The sequence below is a fragment of the Lissotriton helveticus genome, chromosome 4_1 (genome assembly GCF_964261635.1).
Source record: "Lissotriton helveticus chromosome 4_1, aLisHel1.1, whole genome shotgun sequence".
In the NCBI taxonomy this organism is placed as follows: Eukaryota; Metazoa; Chordata; class Amphibia; order Caudata; family Salamandridae; genus Lissotriton; species Lissotriton helveticus.
In genome coordinates this window covers 1,633,539,294-1,633,552,859 of record NC_136063.1, presented here as the reverse complement: position 1 = coordinate 1,633,552,859, position 13,566 = coordinate 1,633,539,294, and the positions used below count along the sequence as shown (strand labels likewise).

The 13,566-nt window shown below is 43.3% G+C and overlaps 1 protein-coding gene across 1 annotated transcript in view; it reads left to right on the top strand.

Moving 5' to 3' along the window:
* Positions 1 to 457: 457 nt before the first annotated feature.
* The window catches only part of MLH1 (mutL homolog 1), a 440,315-nt gene continuing 427,206 nt past the window's right edge, over positions 458 to 13,566 (top strand). Inside the window, exon 1 of the mRNA XM_078685874.1 lies at positions 458 to 626. Coding sequence (XP_078542000.1) covers positions 511 to 626 — 116 coding nt within the window. The 5' untranslated portion in view covers positions 458 to 510. The remainder of the gene's footprint in view (positions 627 to 13,566) is intronic.

Sequence of the window (13,566 nt, the reverse complement as noted above, 5' to 3'; positions counted from 1 at the left end):
ACACAATAATATCTTATTGGTTATATATACATACATGCCAACATTTGAGAATAAAATAATCGGAAGTATGTATTTCCCCCATTGCCTTCTGTTAAAGTAGAGGCAATGTCGCCGGAATCGGGTTTATTGGTAATGTATGTTTATAATATGGTAACAAAAATGCTTGTAACACTTTTTTATGATAACTTTTCAACATGGTGCACACAACCCACGGGGCTCTACAAATTAGCTTAAAGACATTGGTAAAGCAATAGTTCTGGCTAAACACTTAATAAGGTCCAAAAAGCGAGACCTATTGGCTATGCCAGTGCTTGTTTTCAACTTCTAGAATATGGCTCGAAGAACCGTTGGTCCTTTTTTTATGTCTACCTAAATAGGCTGCACTTGACAGCGATAGTCCACACCTCTTTTTTGTGTTTCCTCTTTCTATCCAATGGCGGTGTGCCGTTGCTAGTGACGTCGCTGTATACATCCCGCAGGCGAGCGCTTCTCGTTGCGCTCTACCGGGCCATGGCACTCATGGCTGGGGTTATCCGACGGCTGGATGAGACAGTGGTGAACCGCATCGCCGCTGGAGAAGTGATCCAGAGACCAGCCAACGCCATTAAGGAGATGCTGGAAAACTGGTGCGAGAACGTGGCGAGTTGTGGGTCAAGGCAATCTTTGGAGGGGCCGTATAAATCCAATTGCAATACACGTGCTGCATGTGGGTGGGGGGTTGATTTTGTTTCTGTGTGCCTGTCAGAATATGGAAACATGACCATTGTGGCTGGATTTTGCAACGCGCGCGCGCGTTCTACATCGCATTGAGCTAGCTAATGCTATGTGTACGTGGAAAGTTGGATACTTATCTTGGCCCCTGGAAGTGGGGAACTGTAGGTCCTGTGGAAATTGTTAATCGTTTTATACGTGTAATTAAATAAGAGTGAGAAGTTATAAATGCTGGCCGCGATGAAGCTTAAGTGTTTTCTGTCGAAGCAGGCACCTACTCTTAAAATATGTGAATAAGAAGTGCTCATGTAAACTACCTACTGAATTAATGGGACATCCTTTTAGTATTATTCTACAACTATTGTTTACATACATTTACAAACCTTTACACCGCTTCTGACAGTCACAACTCTTATGCAGTGTGTGATGACAATAGTTGGATTATGGCACCAGTTCAGTCAATAGAAATAATGTCTACAAATCAACATCGACAAAGGGCATTTTTAGCTCCTAATCAAAGTTAAAGCACCTCACCAGGACATATATGTTTGTTTGAAATGCAGGGCTTTAAGCGGGATGAAAAAAGTATGCGTGTGTAAGAGGTGGGTGTTCTATAAGGGGCGTGGCTTCCGCAAATAAACAAACATTCTGAGATTCCTATAGTGTGCCCCTAGACCGGTATTTTGGTTCCTCTGAGCTGTCTTTGATTGCCTTGTTATTGCATTAAATATAACACAGCAACTGACTATTGGCTTTGTCAATGGCTGTTAGCTGTGTAAGATAAATGAGTAGCAAGTGGCTTTGTTGTAAATAATATTTAAACTGTTTCAGTTCGGGGTTCGTGAGACTGTGAATTAAACGTTACTGAGACCTGTGGAAGAGTTAGCGGTCTTCAGAGTGTCCAATCACTCCTGATGTATTTACTGTTGGACATGTATGCATTTTTTATTTTGCTTTCACCTTGTCAATATTTTGACAATTGCGTGCTTCCTTCACATCGCATCACAATTGCACCTGACATACATACATTGCCATTGCTTTGTGTGCTCTACAGAGAGGCCAAGAATTGAATGGCACTGTATTCTGAACATTAACAAACCAGGAGAATGAGGGTCTGAGGGACAGTTTAACGACCCAACAATACTATTATCCCTAGGAACAGCTACTATAACAATAAATAGCAAGGGGTCAAATGCAAACGCAAACTAAGTTACATCCCTACTTGTTGAATAAAAAGCAAAAGGAAATGAACTAATAGTGTGTTGTGCAAATCACACCTGGGGTCTCTTATCTCTTGTGAGAAGATTCCCATCAGTCACCACTCGGATCCGCCCTTCATCATCTGGGATCCTTCACCCTCGATGGTAGATTGTGAGACCACAGTGGATTGGCAGATGGTGAAAGCCTAATCCTACATGTGGTATCCAGTGTGAGGGGAATGCTTGATAAATGTTGAGGTGACTGAAAAGCCGTGCTAAAAAGTGAAGTGCAAAGTGAAGTTGTGAAACAAACTATACAATTAGGTAGAGAGGAGAAAAAGTATTTATTAGGGTTCTCTTCAATCCTAAATTAAAATGAGTGCGTAGTGGTCTAAACAAATAACCACTGTTAGAGATGGAAGGTCGACATGTTTCTGCAGACTAATTAGATCCACGTGGTATCTAGCTGCTTCCTCAGGACCATTACCGCTACTGCTTTAAAAGAAATCAGTGGAAAAAGGAAAAAATATATATCACCTGAGTATAGTGATACCGTCCTTCTCCTGACTGTGTCGTTCAAACCAAGGAGTGAATCCATTCATAACAAGATACACATAAAGGGAAGAAACAAAGTACATACAAAAGTAGGTATAGAACACTGTGTTGAAACACATCTTTCTAACACAAATTGATCTTGTTTTGTTTACAGAATTGTAGTATCCTGAATGTATATATCATACACCTCTGTCCACAGCATCAAGCTAATGGCTGCTCACTTATCAATTTGGCAGGAGAGAAAAGTCCCACCTCACCTGGCTTCAGCGCAGGTAAAACAGGGCACCGCTCTAAAGTAGCGAAAAAGTAAATGAAAAGAAAGTTAGGACACACAAGGTGTCACTCTATTCCAGCAAGAATCATTACGTCTAAAATCAGTTTCATGAGAATGCACCGACAGTTATATGTCAAGAACTGACATATCGTAATCGAGCATATACTGATGTTTATGACATCATTATTCTAGTTATAACAAAAAACTAGTCGTTACATGGGTATTCTAAACAAGCCCTGAAATGCACGCATTTACCGTGCCATTGTTTTTTGAAACGCTTGTTCCTGTGACAGAGTCTATGATCACAGTCCGACCATCAAAGATTGTGTACCGAGGACGGTTGATCACATTTATTTAGTTTATGATTTAAGGTCTTCAGGAGCCCACAACTCAATTAGCTGGGCATCCAGGACGCATTACGTAAAAAAAGAAGAAGTGACACATAAACAACTCTCCAATCCTTATGAGAGCTAAATGTGTCTCACAATCATCTGTGTCAATCTAAATACTACTACCAACAGCAGGAACGCGCACTTCCCAGCGGGTGACTAAGCAGGTGATTGCGCAGATCGTATATGCGCCTACCTGTCCGTCGGTACCCCGGGCGTCCCTCTGGGCTGTCGTGGGAGGTACCGACGCGGCGCTCAAACACCCATTATATTTCCGCTTAGTCGCCGGCAAAAACGACGCCCGGATGACGTCAGTCTCTACGCGACGCGCCTAGCATCATGGGGATTGTAGTTTGGTAAAGACAGCGCACTCATATTACTATGCTGCCACTTATTAGACACGTTCTCTTTACAGCAAAGTGCCTGATAGTGCGCTGTCTTGCTAGTACGTCGTGAAAATCTCTCATTTCTTTGAAGTGTCCAATAGTTTGACGTGCATCAAGGGGGAAGTACATGCCACATGAGAAAACACGTCTGTATTGTCCATATCAATGTACTTAAAATCATCTGAAAAATGAGTAGATCTTGTAAGTGTCAGGGCACTAGACATTAACAAGAGCACTTATTAGAGTGCCATCCATGGGATGTCCTCATTGAGGCCCCCTTTATCAGATCTGAGTTTATACACCCATCTTTGTTCTTTTTTTAAATAAAAAACTACTGATATCAGTAATGTGGGGTGGGATCATAGGCTGTTCAATGACAGTCCATTTAAGCTCTGTTGGTAAATGGCCAGCCTCTATGAAGTGAGAGGTCAGTCTTGTTGCCTGTTTGCAACATCTGATGGAACTCTTATGCTCTGGAATTCTTGTCTTTACTTTACGCGTAGTCATCCCTACATACTGTTTGTTGCAGAGGCATGTGATCAGATAGATTACATTTTGGCTGTTGCAATTAGTAAAGCGTCGTTGCTCCCAGGGACGACATGTGCCAATATCGATCTGTGTTGACTTAGTTGTTAGTGGACAAGCAACGCAATTGGTATTAACACATGTAATCCTTTTCGATGTCGGCTTGGGAGGTAATAGTTCTAATAAACCTTCCCTATTGTTATTTGAAGCACGTTTCTTTGCGGCCCTGATTCACCATGGAATTTAGTAGACATCAGCTAGCCTTCCTTGATCTGTTGGTCACTGCTACTCCCACCGGTTTACATACAGAAATATACCGCAAACCAGTAGCAAGGAACTCATTATTGAGTTATGAAAGTTTTCATCCTAAGGCACTCCTTAATAACTTGCCTTATGGACAATTCCTTCGAATTCAACGGAATTGTTCAAGCAAATCAGCGTTTGAAGAACACTCTCTGACTCTAGAGCAACATCTAATTGAGAAGAAGTATCCGAAAAGACTAGTCAGGGCCGCAAAGAAACGTGCTTCAAATAACAATAGGGAAGGTTTATTAGAACTATTACCTCCCAAGCCGACATCGAAAAGGATTACATGTGTTAATACCTTTAGCACTAAGTCGAATCAAATCCAAAAAATTGTGAGGAAGCACTGGGCGATCTTGAACACCGGGAACGATACGGTCAATTTACCACCCCCGTTGTTCGCCTTTAAACGTGGACGAAATGTGAAAGACCAGTTGGTCCACACTAGACCGAAAAACATGATTCCCCGCACCATATGGACTTTATGGGACATGCCAGCAGTCACAGGACACCATCCCTGCGGCAATTGCGTTGCTTGTTCACTAACCACTAAGTCAACACAGATCGATATTGGCACATGTCGTCCCTGGGAGCAACGACGCTTTACTAATTGCAACAGCCAAAATGTAATCTATCTGATCACATGCCCCTGCAACAAACAGTATGTAGGGATGACTACGCGTAAAGTAAAGACAAGAATTTCAGAGCATAAGAGTTCCATCAGATGTTGCAAACAGGCAACAAGACTGACCTCTCACTTCATAGAGGCTGGCCATTTACCAACAGAGCTTAAATGGACTGTCATTGAACAGCCTATGATCCCACCCCACATTACTGATATCAGTAGTTTTTTATTTAAAAAAGAACAAAGATGGGTGTATAAACTCAGATCTGATAAAGGGGGCCTCAATGAGGACATCCCATGGATGGCACTCTAATAAGTGCTCTTGTTAATGTCTAGTGCCCTGACACTTACGAGATCTACTCATTTTTCAGATGATTTTAAGTACATTGATATGGACAATACAGACGTGTTTTCTCATGTGGCATGTACTTCCCCCTTGATGCACGTCGAACTATTGGACACTTCAAAGAAATTAGAGATTTTCACGACGTACTAGCAAGACAGCGCACTATCAGGCACTTTGCTGTAAAGAGAACATGTCTAATAAGTGGCAGCATAGTAATATGAGTGCGCTGTCTTTACCAAACTACAATCCCCATAATGCTACGCGCGTCGCGTAGAGACTGACGTCATGCGGGCGTTGTTTTTGCCGGCGACTAAGCGGAAATATAATGGGTGTTTGAGCGCTGCGTCGGTACCTCCCACGACAGCCCAGAGGGACGCCCGGGGTACCGACGGACAGGTAGGCGCATATACGATCCGCGCAATCACCTGCTTAGTCACCCGCTGGGAAGTGCGCGTTCCTGCTGTTGGTAGTAGTATTTAGATTGACACAGATGATTGTGAGACACATTTATCTCTCATAAGGATTGGAGAGTTGTTTATGTGTCACTTCTTCTTTTTTTACGTAATGCGTCCTGGATGCCCAGCTCATTGAGTTGTGGGCTCCTGAAGACCTTAAATCATAAACTAAATAAATGTGATCAACCGTCCTCGGTATACAATCTTTGATGGTCGGACTGTGATCATAGACTCTGTCACAGGAACAAGCGTTTCAAAAAACAATGGCACGGTAAATGCGTGCATTTCAGGGCTTGTTTAGAATACCCATGTAACGACTAGTTTTTTGTTATAACTAGAATAATGATGTCATAAACATCAGTATATGCTCGATTACGATATGTCAGTTCTTGACAAATAACTGTTGGTGCATTCTCATGAAACGGATTTTAGACGTAATGATTCTTGCTGGAATAGAGTGACACCTTGTGTGTCCTAACTTTCTTTTCATTTACTTTTTCGCTACTTTAGAGCGGTGCCCTGTTTTACCTGCGCTGAAGCCAGGTGAGGTGGGACTTTTCTCTCCTGCCAAATTGGTAAGTGAGCAGCCATTAGCTTGATGCTGTGGACAGAGGTGTATGATATATACATTCAGGATACTACACTTCTGTAACAAAACGAGATCAATTTGTGTTAGAAAGATGTGTTTCAACACAGTGTTCTATACCTAATTTTGTATGTACTTTGTTTCTTCCCTTTATGTGTATCTTGTTATGAATGGATTCACTCCTTGGTTTGAACTACACAGTCAGGAGAAGGACGGTATCACTATACTCAGGTGATATATATTTTTTCCTTTTTCCACTGATTTCTTTTAAAGCAGCAGCGGTAATGGTCCTGAGGAAGCAGCTAGATACCACGTGGATCTAATTAGTCTGCAGAAACATGTCGACTTTCCATCTCTAACAGTGGTTATTTGTTTAGACCACTACGCACTCATTTTAATTTAGGATTGAAGAGAACCCTAATAAATACTTTTTCTCCTCTCTACATAATTTTATAGTTTGTTTCACAACTTCACTTTGCACTTCACTTTTTAGCACTGCTTTTCAGTCACCTCAACATTTATCAAGCATTCCCCTCACACTGGATACCACATGTAGGATTAGGCTTTCACCATCTGCCAATCCACTGTGGGTCTCACAATCTACCATCGAGGGTGAAGGATCCCAGATGATGAAGGGCGGATCCGAGTGGTGACTGATGGGAATCTTCTCACAAGAGATAAGAGACCCCAGGTGTGATTTGCACAACACACTATTAGTTCATTTCCTTTTGCTTTCTATTCAACACGTAGGGATGTAACTTAGTTTGCGTTTGCATTTGACCCCTTGCTATTTATTGTTATAGTAACTGTATTCTGAACACCTTTTTGACCCACTAACAGGCACTTTGAGAACCTTGCACTCCTGTAGCTTCTAATCCAGGCCTTGCGTAGTTGCTACTATAAACACCAGAGGCCGACTCAGTTCAACGTATGAACTACACAGGAGTCATGTGCTGCATGAAAAAAACACAGAAACACAACATCCTGGAAATAGCTAACATTCTTGGGGAAGTCTAAATTACGTAAACCTTGTGAAATATAAATACTAGCTACATCACTGACATAGACTACATTAACGGTATTTAGTCATTGTTCAGAAATCGATTAGTGTTATTTGGCAGTAACTGTAAGGCCATGAACATAGAGACTGGTAGGGATTTGTTTTAGTGTCCTGTTTTGAAACTCTTACTGGGTTTTAGATCTGGAGGGACCCAGCCCTCTTAAAGCCCTGTACTAATGCATTTCATATAACTACTGCAGATTTGAGGTTTTGTATTTTTTAATATATTTTTTCCTCTTTTTGTGTGTTGAATGTAGTCCACCCCTTACTTAAATTTTAAAATAATCATTTCAAGGATTTATGTCTCTTTTTCTTCTCCACACATCCTTTCTCATCAATTCGCTTCCTTTTGTTGTTACGTCAGACTCTCATTGTGAAAGGAATGTGTGGCATGGTGGAAGTGCTGTCTGAAATGAGAACGGTATGCTATTTAAGGTAGTAGCTCACCAGTACCATGGAGGAAGCACTCTGAAAAGTGCAAAAACGGCACAGCACATATTTCATAGGAGTTAGCCATATTGAAGAAGGCAGCACTACAAATCTATTGACCCTTACAGTGGAAGCTAACCAACTCAGTGGTGAGACCAAACACACATAAATGCGTGCTGTGAAAGCCTGTGGGATTTGCAACATCACATTTGTCTCCAGGGTCTATTTAGCAAGTCACATGGAGATTTGTCACATTGGAAGCCTCACTCTATCAGCCATACTTAAAAGGATTAAGTGCCAGCCACAGTCATCAGGTTGCCCTTGACCGGTCAAAAAGTTGCCTTTAACCGTAGAAACTTCTTCTAGAGCAAAAAGTCTTCACTTGTGCAGTGCAGCAGGCTGTGGCTGAAGTTCGGCTTGATGGCAGGGAGTCTGTGGTCTCGGTGAAGACGTTGAGTGAGGGGAAAAAGCTCAGAGTGCAAGAAGTTCAGGTTTTGTTCCTAAACAGCCCTCAACGTCCATTGGATACAGGCTGTGGTTTGGTCCAGTGAAGCTTTCTACTTTTGGACATTGTTACCTTACTGGAGCTTGGATTCCCTTAGCGGGGCGAGGCTGCTGGATGTGGCCAAAAAGGGCTCAATGTCATTGGATGGTTTAAACAGTGGTCCCACTGAATTTTGCTGTTACGGAGAAGACGTTTGTAGGAGCTGCAGCAAACTCAATACCCTTGGAGTCCACTTGTTAGTCCTGAGTACAAGAGGCAGATCAAGTCTAATCTTAGGTCACGGGCAGCAGGTCCAGTAGTCTTCTGTTCTTCCACAGGTTAGGAAGTGATCTTAGGAGGGTACTGTGGGCACTATATTTATGCCTGGCACCAGCCCATTGTTGGGGAAAACTCCTGACCATTTCCTAAACAATGTGGTAAAAATTCCCAGGGATGCCACTACCAACTTTTGCTTAATTATCTGTGTCCTCTACAGCAAATACTCCCAAAGTACCCCTGTATCCCTAAATCTACCGTTACAGAATCTTTCTTCTCCTGGTCAGAGCTCATTGTGCCCACCCAGAGTTGTGGCTATTGACATGGGGGTCTCCTTCCCTGTGGTCACTCTAAACCAGTCCTGGAGCAGCTTCCCATCATGCAGAGATTGGTGCCAGTCTGACTAGAGGGACAATAGATGGAGCAGGTCTAGGGGTGAGCTACATTTGCACATTTGCCTGTGACAGGGTAAGGCCTCGTTTGAAGCCCACTATATGCCTGGGCACAACTTCCAGGCTGTCCTGTCAAGTAAAAAACAAACCTCCCCACATCCAAGTTCATTTGTCCCTGTCCGGGGAGCAATTTACACCTTCACTACAGGGGATCTATCAGCTGTCAGTTGACAGTTGGAATACTTACAGAAAGGCCTTAGAGGTAGAGAAAAGGTGATTTTTCTAAAATACCTTTTCCTTAATAGTTGGATACCGTTCTACTTTACCATTACTTTGAATTTTGTCTACCTGTTAAAAAAAGAGTCCTTGAAATATTTTTCTAGCTGTTACCAACCCGTAATTTTCTTTATAAAATATTCTAATGCAATCCAATGTTTCTCTATTGAAGCAGTCAGTCTTGCTACATTGAAAATAGTTTTTAGGTGTTTTCATTGTAAGGGCACATGAAACATAAATTTTTTGCATATCCTACTTTTAAATACAATGTACTCTGTCTTTATGGGCACTAAGCAAAAACAGTGATGGATGGAATGCTTAAATTAATCTCCTCCACTGGCAATTGCTCGGGACGCATCCCTATCCAATTTTTTTTCCCCACCATGCCAGCCCAGTTTGGACCAAGCCATATGCAAATCAGTTTTGACCTTGCTCCTCATGGGAACAGTCCAGCCAGAACTGCTAGGCCAGGTCCTCCCTGGACCGTAAACAACCATCATGGGACCTGTTTCGGGGTATCACCTTGCTAGCTTGAATCCAGTGGCACAGTCCGACAGTCCGGCAGTCCGATGGGATCGATCCCATCGGACTGCCGTATTCGCCATAGCGCTCCGGCCATCACAAATTGAGCCATCCCGCTCCTTTCCTGTCAAATCCATACAAACCTGATGGAAGCCCTGGACTTGATGTGAAAGAAAGCACATCTATCAGCGTTTACTCATCAGTATTCCTGAACCTACGAGGAAACCAACATTAATGCGATAATAGGCATTGTGTTAATAACTGTTGTACAAAACAATAATGTTGATAATTCTTGTCCTGATGATGATGTCACAAATGTAAAAAGGCATCGAAACGTCGTCGACTAAAAAACCCCATATGCAATATGATAATACTATATTATTTGATGCAATGGTATGGTTATGTTTAAAAGATTGAGTCTGTAGCACTGACCACAAGTATACAGACAGATTTTCGCTTTGCCCTTTTGGCCATTTCTTTGTTGTTTTGTCTTGATTGTTGTGGGTCACGGCTGTGCCCACTTGTTATCTTTTTTGGTTCTTAAAATTCACTTTATCAACCAGAACATTTAAAATAAATTTTCTTGTCCGTCTGGACAAAAGACATACTACTTATCAGGTGTATGATTAATGATTTTTGTATGTTATCTTGTCCACATGTAGGGACCACTGTTTTTTGTAAGTTAGTCTATAAAGGGCAGTAATTGAAATAGAATAGACAATGGAGACTGAGAAGTATATATTGACAAAGTAGAGTAAAACCGGAATCAGGACATCTTTTTGCTGTTCTTGTCTATGCAGAATGTTGTCACTGGTTGTGGAACAGTGATGTTCTTTAGGGTCGATGGGGGTTACGTGACTGGTCACCACACCAATGAGATTGATCAGTCGCTATTTAGTTTCAAAGGGTGTGTGTATCTCTCCCCTTGGTGTCATGTTCTCTGCCCCCGTGTTTATGTATTTTGAACTCTGGTTGCATACCCCTTGATATGCCAACAAATTTAAGTCTTGGAGGCAGGCACAAGAGGATTCAGCGACTTGCTTAGTGGTTTACGCTTAACCCATGGCAGCCAAGAGTGAAGGCATGAATGGGGTCTTTTCTACTTAGGCACCAGTTGCCTGTGCCTAACCAGCGCTTGAGCGTTATTGAATTTTGTTGATTCTAGGAGATTGTTCTTACTCCTGAGTCCACCTACTGCTCTTCAGAAAAACAGAAATAACAATGTTTATTTAGGCAAGTTGTTTTGTACTTTTCTTTCATCTGTAGTATCCTTTGGGCATGTGTATCAGATGGAAACCTTGAAGTACATGGTGTAGGAAAGTTCCCCTTTTTTGACATGTTCACTGCCACATTTTACCTGGTGTCTGATGCAATTTTGACAGAAGTGCATTGGGTTCTTGATATCCAGCCCCCCCAGCGGCAGATCTCTTCCCTAAAACTGTGCAATTGTTCTCCAATTAGCAAGTCCCTTGGCACCCCTGTAAGTCCCTAGTAAATGGTACCCCTGGTACTTAGGGCACTAAGAGCTGCATCATTCATTTTGCCACCCAGAGGGACCCCTCACCACACTCACGCAGACTGCCACTGCAGGATGATTAAGACAAAAGTGAAAACACGACATGTCACACATCCTGTGTGCCATGCCTGCAGACACTGCATACACTATATGGAGGTCACCCCTACAGCAGGCCTTACAGCTAGCCCTATGGCATGGTGCATTATATTACATGTGTGGACATATCTGCATAAGCAGATATGCCCCTGTGATGACTAAGTCAATATTTAGACATTGCAAGTGAACAGGAAAGCCATCTTAAATGTATGTACTGGGAACTGTTAATTATGAGTTTCCCAGCTCCATGATGACTTCACTGAAACCAAAGGTCTTTGGTATCAAATACCTCGTTTTAATAAACCCACACTGATTCCAGTGATGTAGTTAATAATACATGCACCCAGAGGGTACCTTAGAGGTACCCCCTGAATCCTACTAGCCCTCAAGTGTGCTGGCTGTTGGTACAGTCCAGCCTGCCTCCACAGATGTGCTTTTGACCCCCTAGTAGGTGGGAGTCCCGCTGTCAGAGGTCACGAACAATGCCTCCTCTGTCAGGAGGTGTTTATACCTCCTCCAACAGGATGGCTAGTAAATCAGCATACCAAGACCAGAGGCTTCAAAGCTTCTGGTGCCTTTGCTATTCAACCTTGCCTTCCCCCAGACCTGGGAGATGCCACCCCCTGCCCTAAGGCCCATTTGGCACCATGACATGTAGGAAATTAGTTATGCGAGGAGGCTTCTAGCACATCCAGGTCAGACACACCCCTAAGGACACGAAGTTGTCATATAGGCGGCGTAGTGACCCCAGCGATAAGTAGCCCATGGCTTCTACTCTACACTTCCCTAACACCACTAAATTAAGTATTTAGGTAGCCCCCTGACACCAGAACTTTCGATTCACCGAACTACAGAAGAGGACACTGAAGAGCAGATCTACACTAGAACTGAAGACTGCTGTGTACATTTGGCGCCACACCCTACCTGCCCCCTCCAGGCTCGACAATTGCAAACTTGTACTGCAGCTGTACATCCTTCAAAAGCTTTGGAGGGTTGTCAGTACTTCGAAAACCAGCCAACATCTCCCTTGGAGTGGAAGAGCCAATTCCCTGCATCCTACTGTGACGTCCGGTTCAAAGAAGTTGCTGACTACTGGGTCCACCGACCAAGTAGCCGCCCAGGAGGAGGTCAGTGTTTGAAGAGATCAAATCTGTCCTTACCAAGTTTGGAGACGCCAGGTCCATTACGAGAGAATATTATGAGAGGGAGAGAGAGAGGGAGAGGGAGAGGGGTAGGGGTAGGGGAAGGGAGAGGGAGAGGGAGAGGGAGAGGGGTAGGGGGAGGGAGAGGGAGAGGGAGAGGGAGAGGGGAGGGAGAGAGAGAGAATGAAAGAGAATGAATGCATGCTGTTGTTAATGTGCCTCCTGTGTCTTACTTGTGTAGTATGAAGTTATGTTGGCAGCTTGTATAGCGCCTTGTTACTCCAGTTCAGAGTGTCCCCGCGCTGAATTCTGACAGGACTGAGATAGCTAAAAAGAAAACTGGGCGGCACTACTGTTGATTTAGACTTTTCCTAAATAACCAGGTTTTAAAGTGTTTTCGGAAAGCCATTTCAGAGGGCTCCAGTCTCAGATGTAACAGAAGAGAGTTCCACTGTTTGGCTGCCAGGAACCTAAATGAGCTGTAGCCCAAACGCCCTCTGTTAAATTTGGGGACACCGACCAGTCCTGTTCCAGCCGATCTCAGACAGTGTATAGGATGGTATGGTCGGATCATCGGAAAAAGGTATCTCGGGCCTTTGCCCTGTAATATTCTGTGAACTTAACACAGGGTTTTGAAGGACATCCTTTCCTCAATAGGGAGCCAGTGAAACGTTTCCAGGGCTCAACTGTGGGGGCAAATTTGGGGATGTTAAGCAGCCTACTTGCCGACGCCTTTTGCACCCTCTGAATCATAAGTATGCTCCTCTTGGAAGCCCCCAAGTAAAGGATGTTGCAATAGTCCAGTCTAGAAGCCACAAAGGCTTGGACCGCGTTTCTTTTGCGCAGTTCGGGGTAAGCCCCAGGATTTCCCTGATCATTTTTAGGATCCCAAAACAGGTAACTGTAAGAGTGGACATTTGGTCCGAGAAAGATAGAGTAGAATCGAACCAAACTGCAAGGTTTTTAACTTTGTGGTTCAGGGGCGATGGAGAACCCATCTCACTGAGCCACCAGATCGA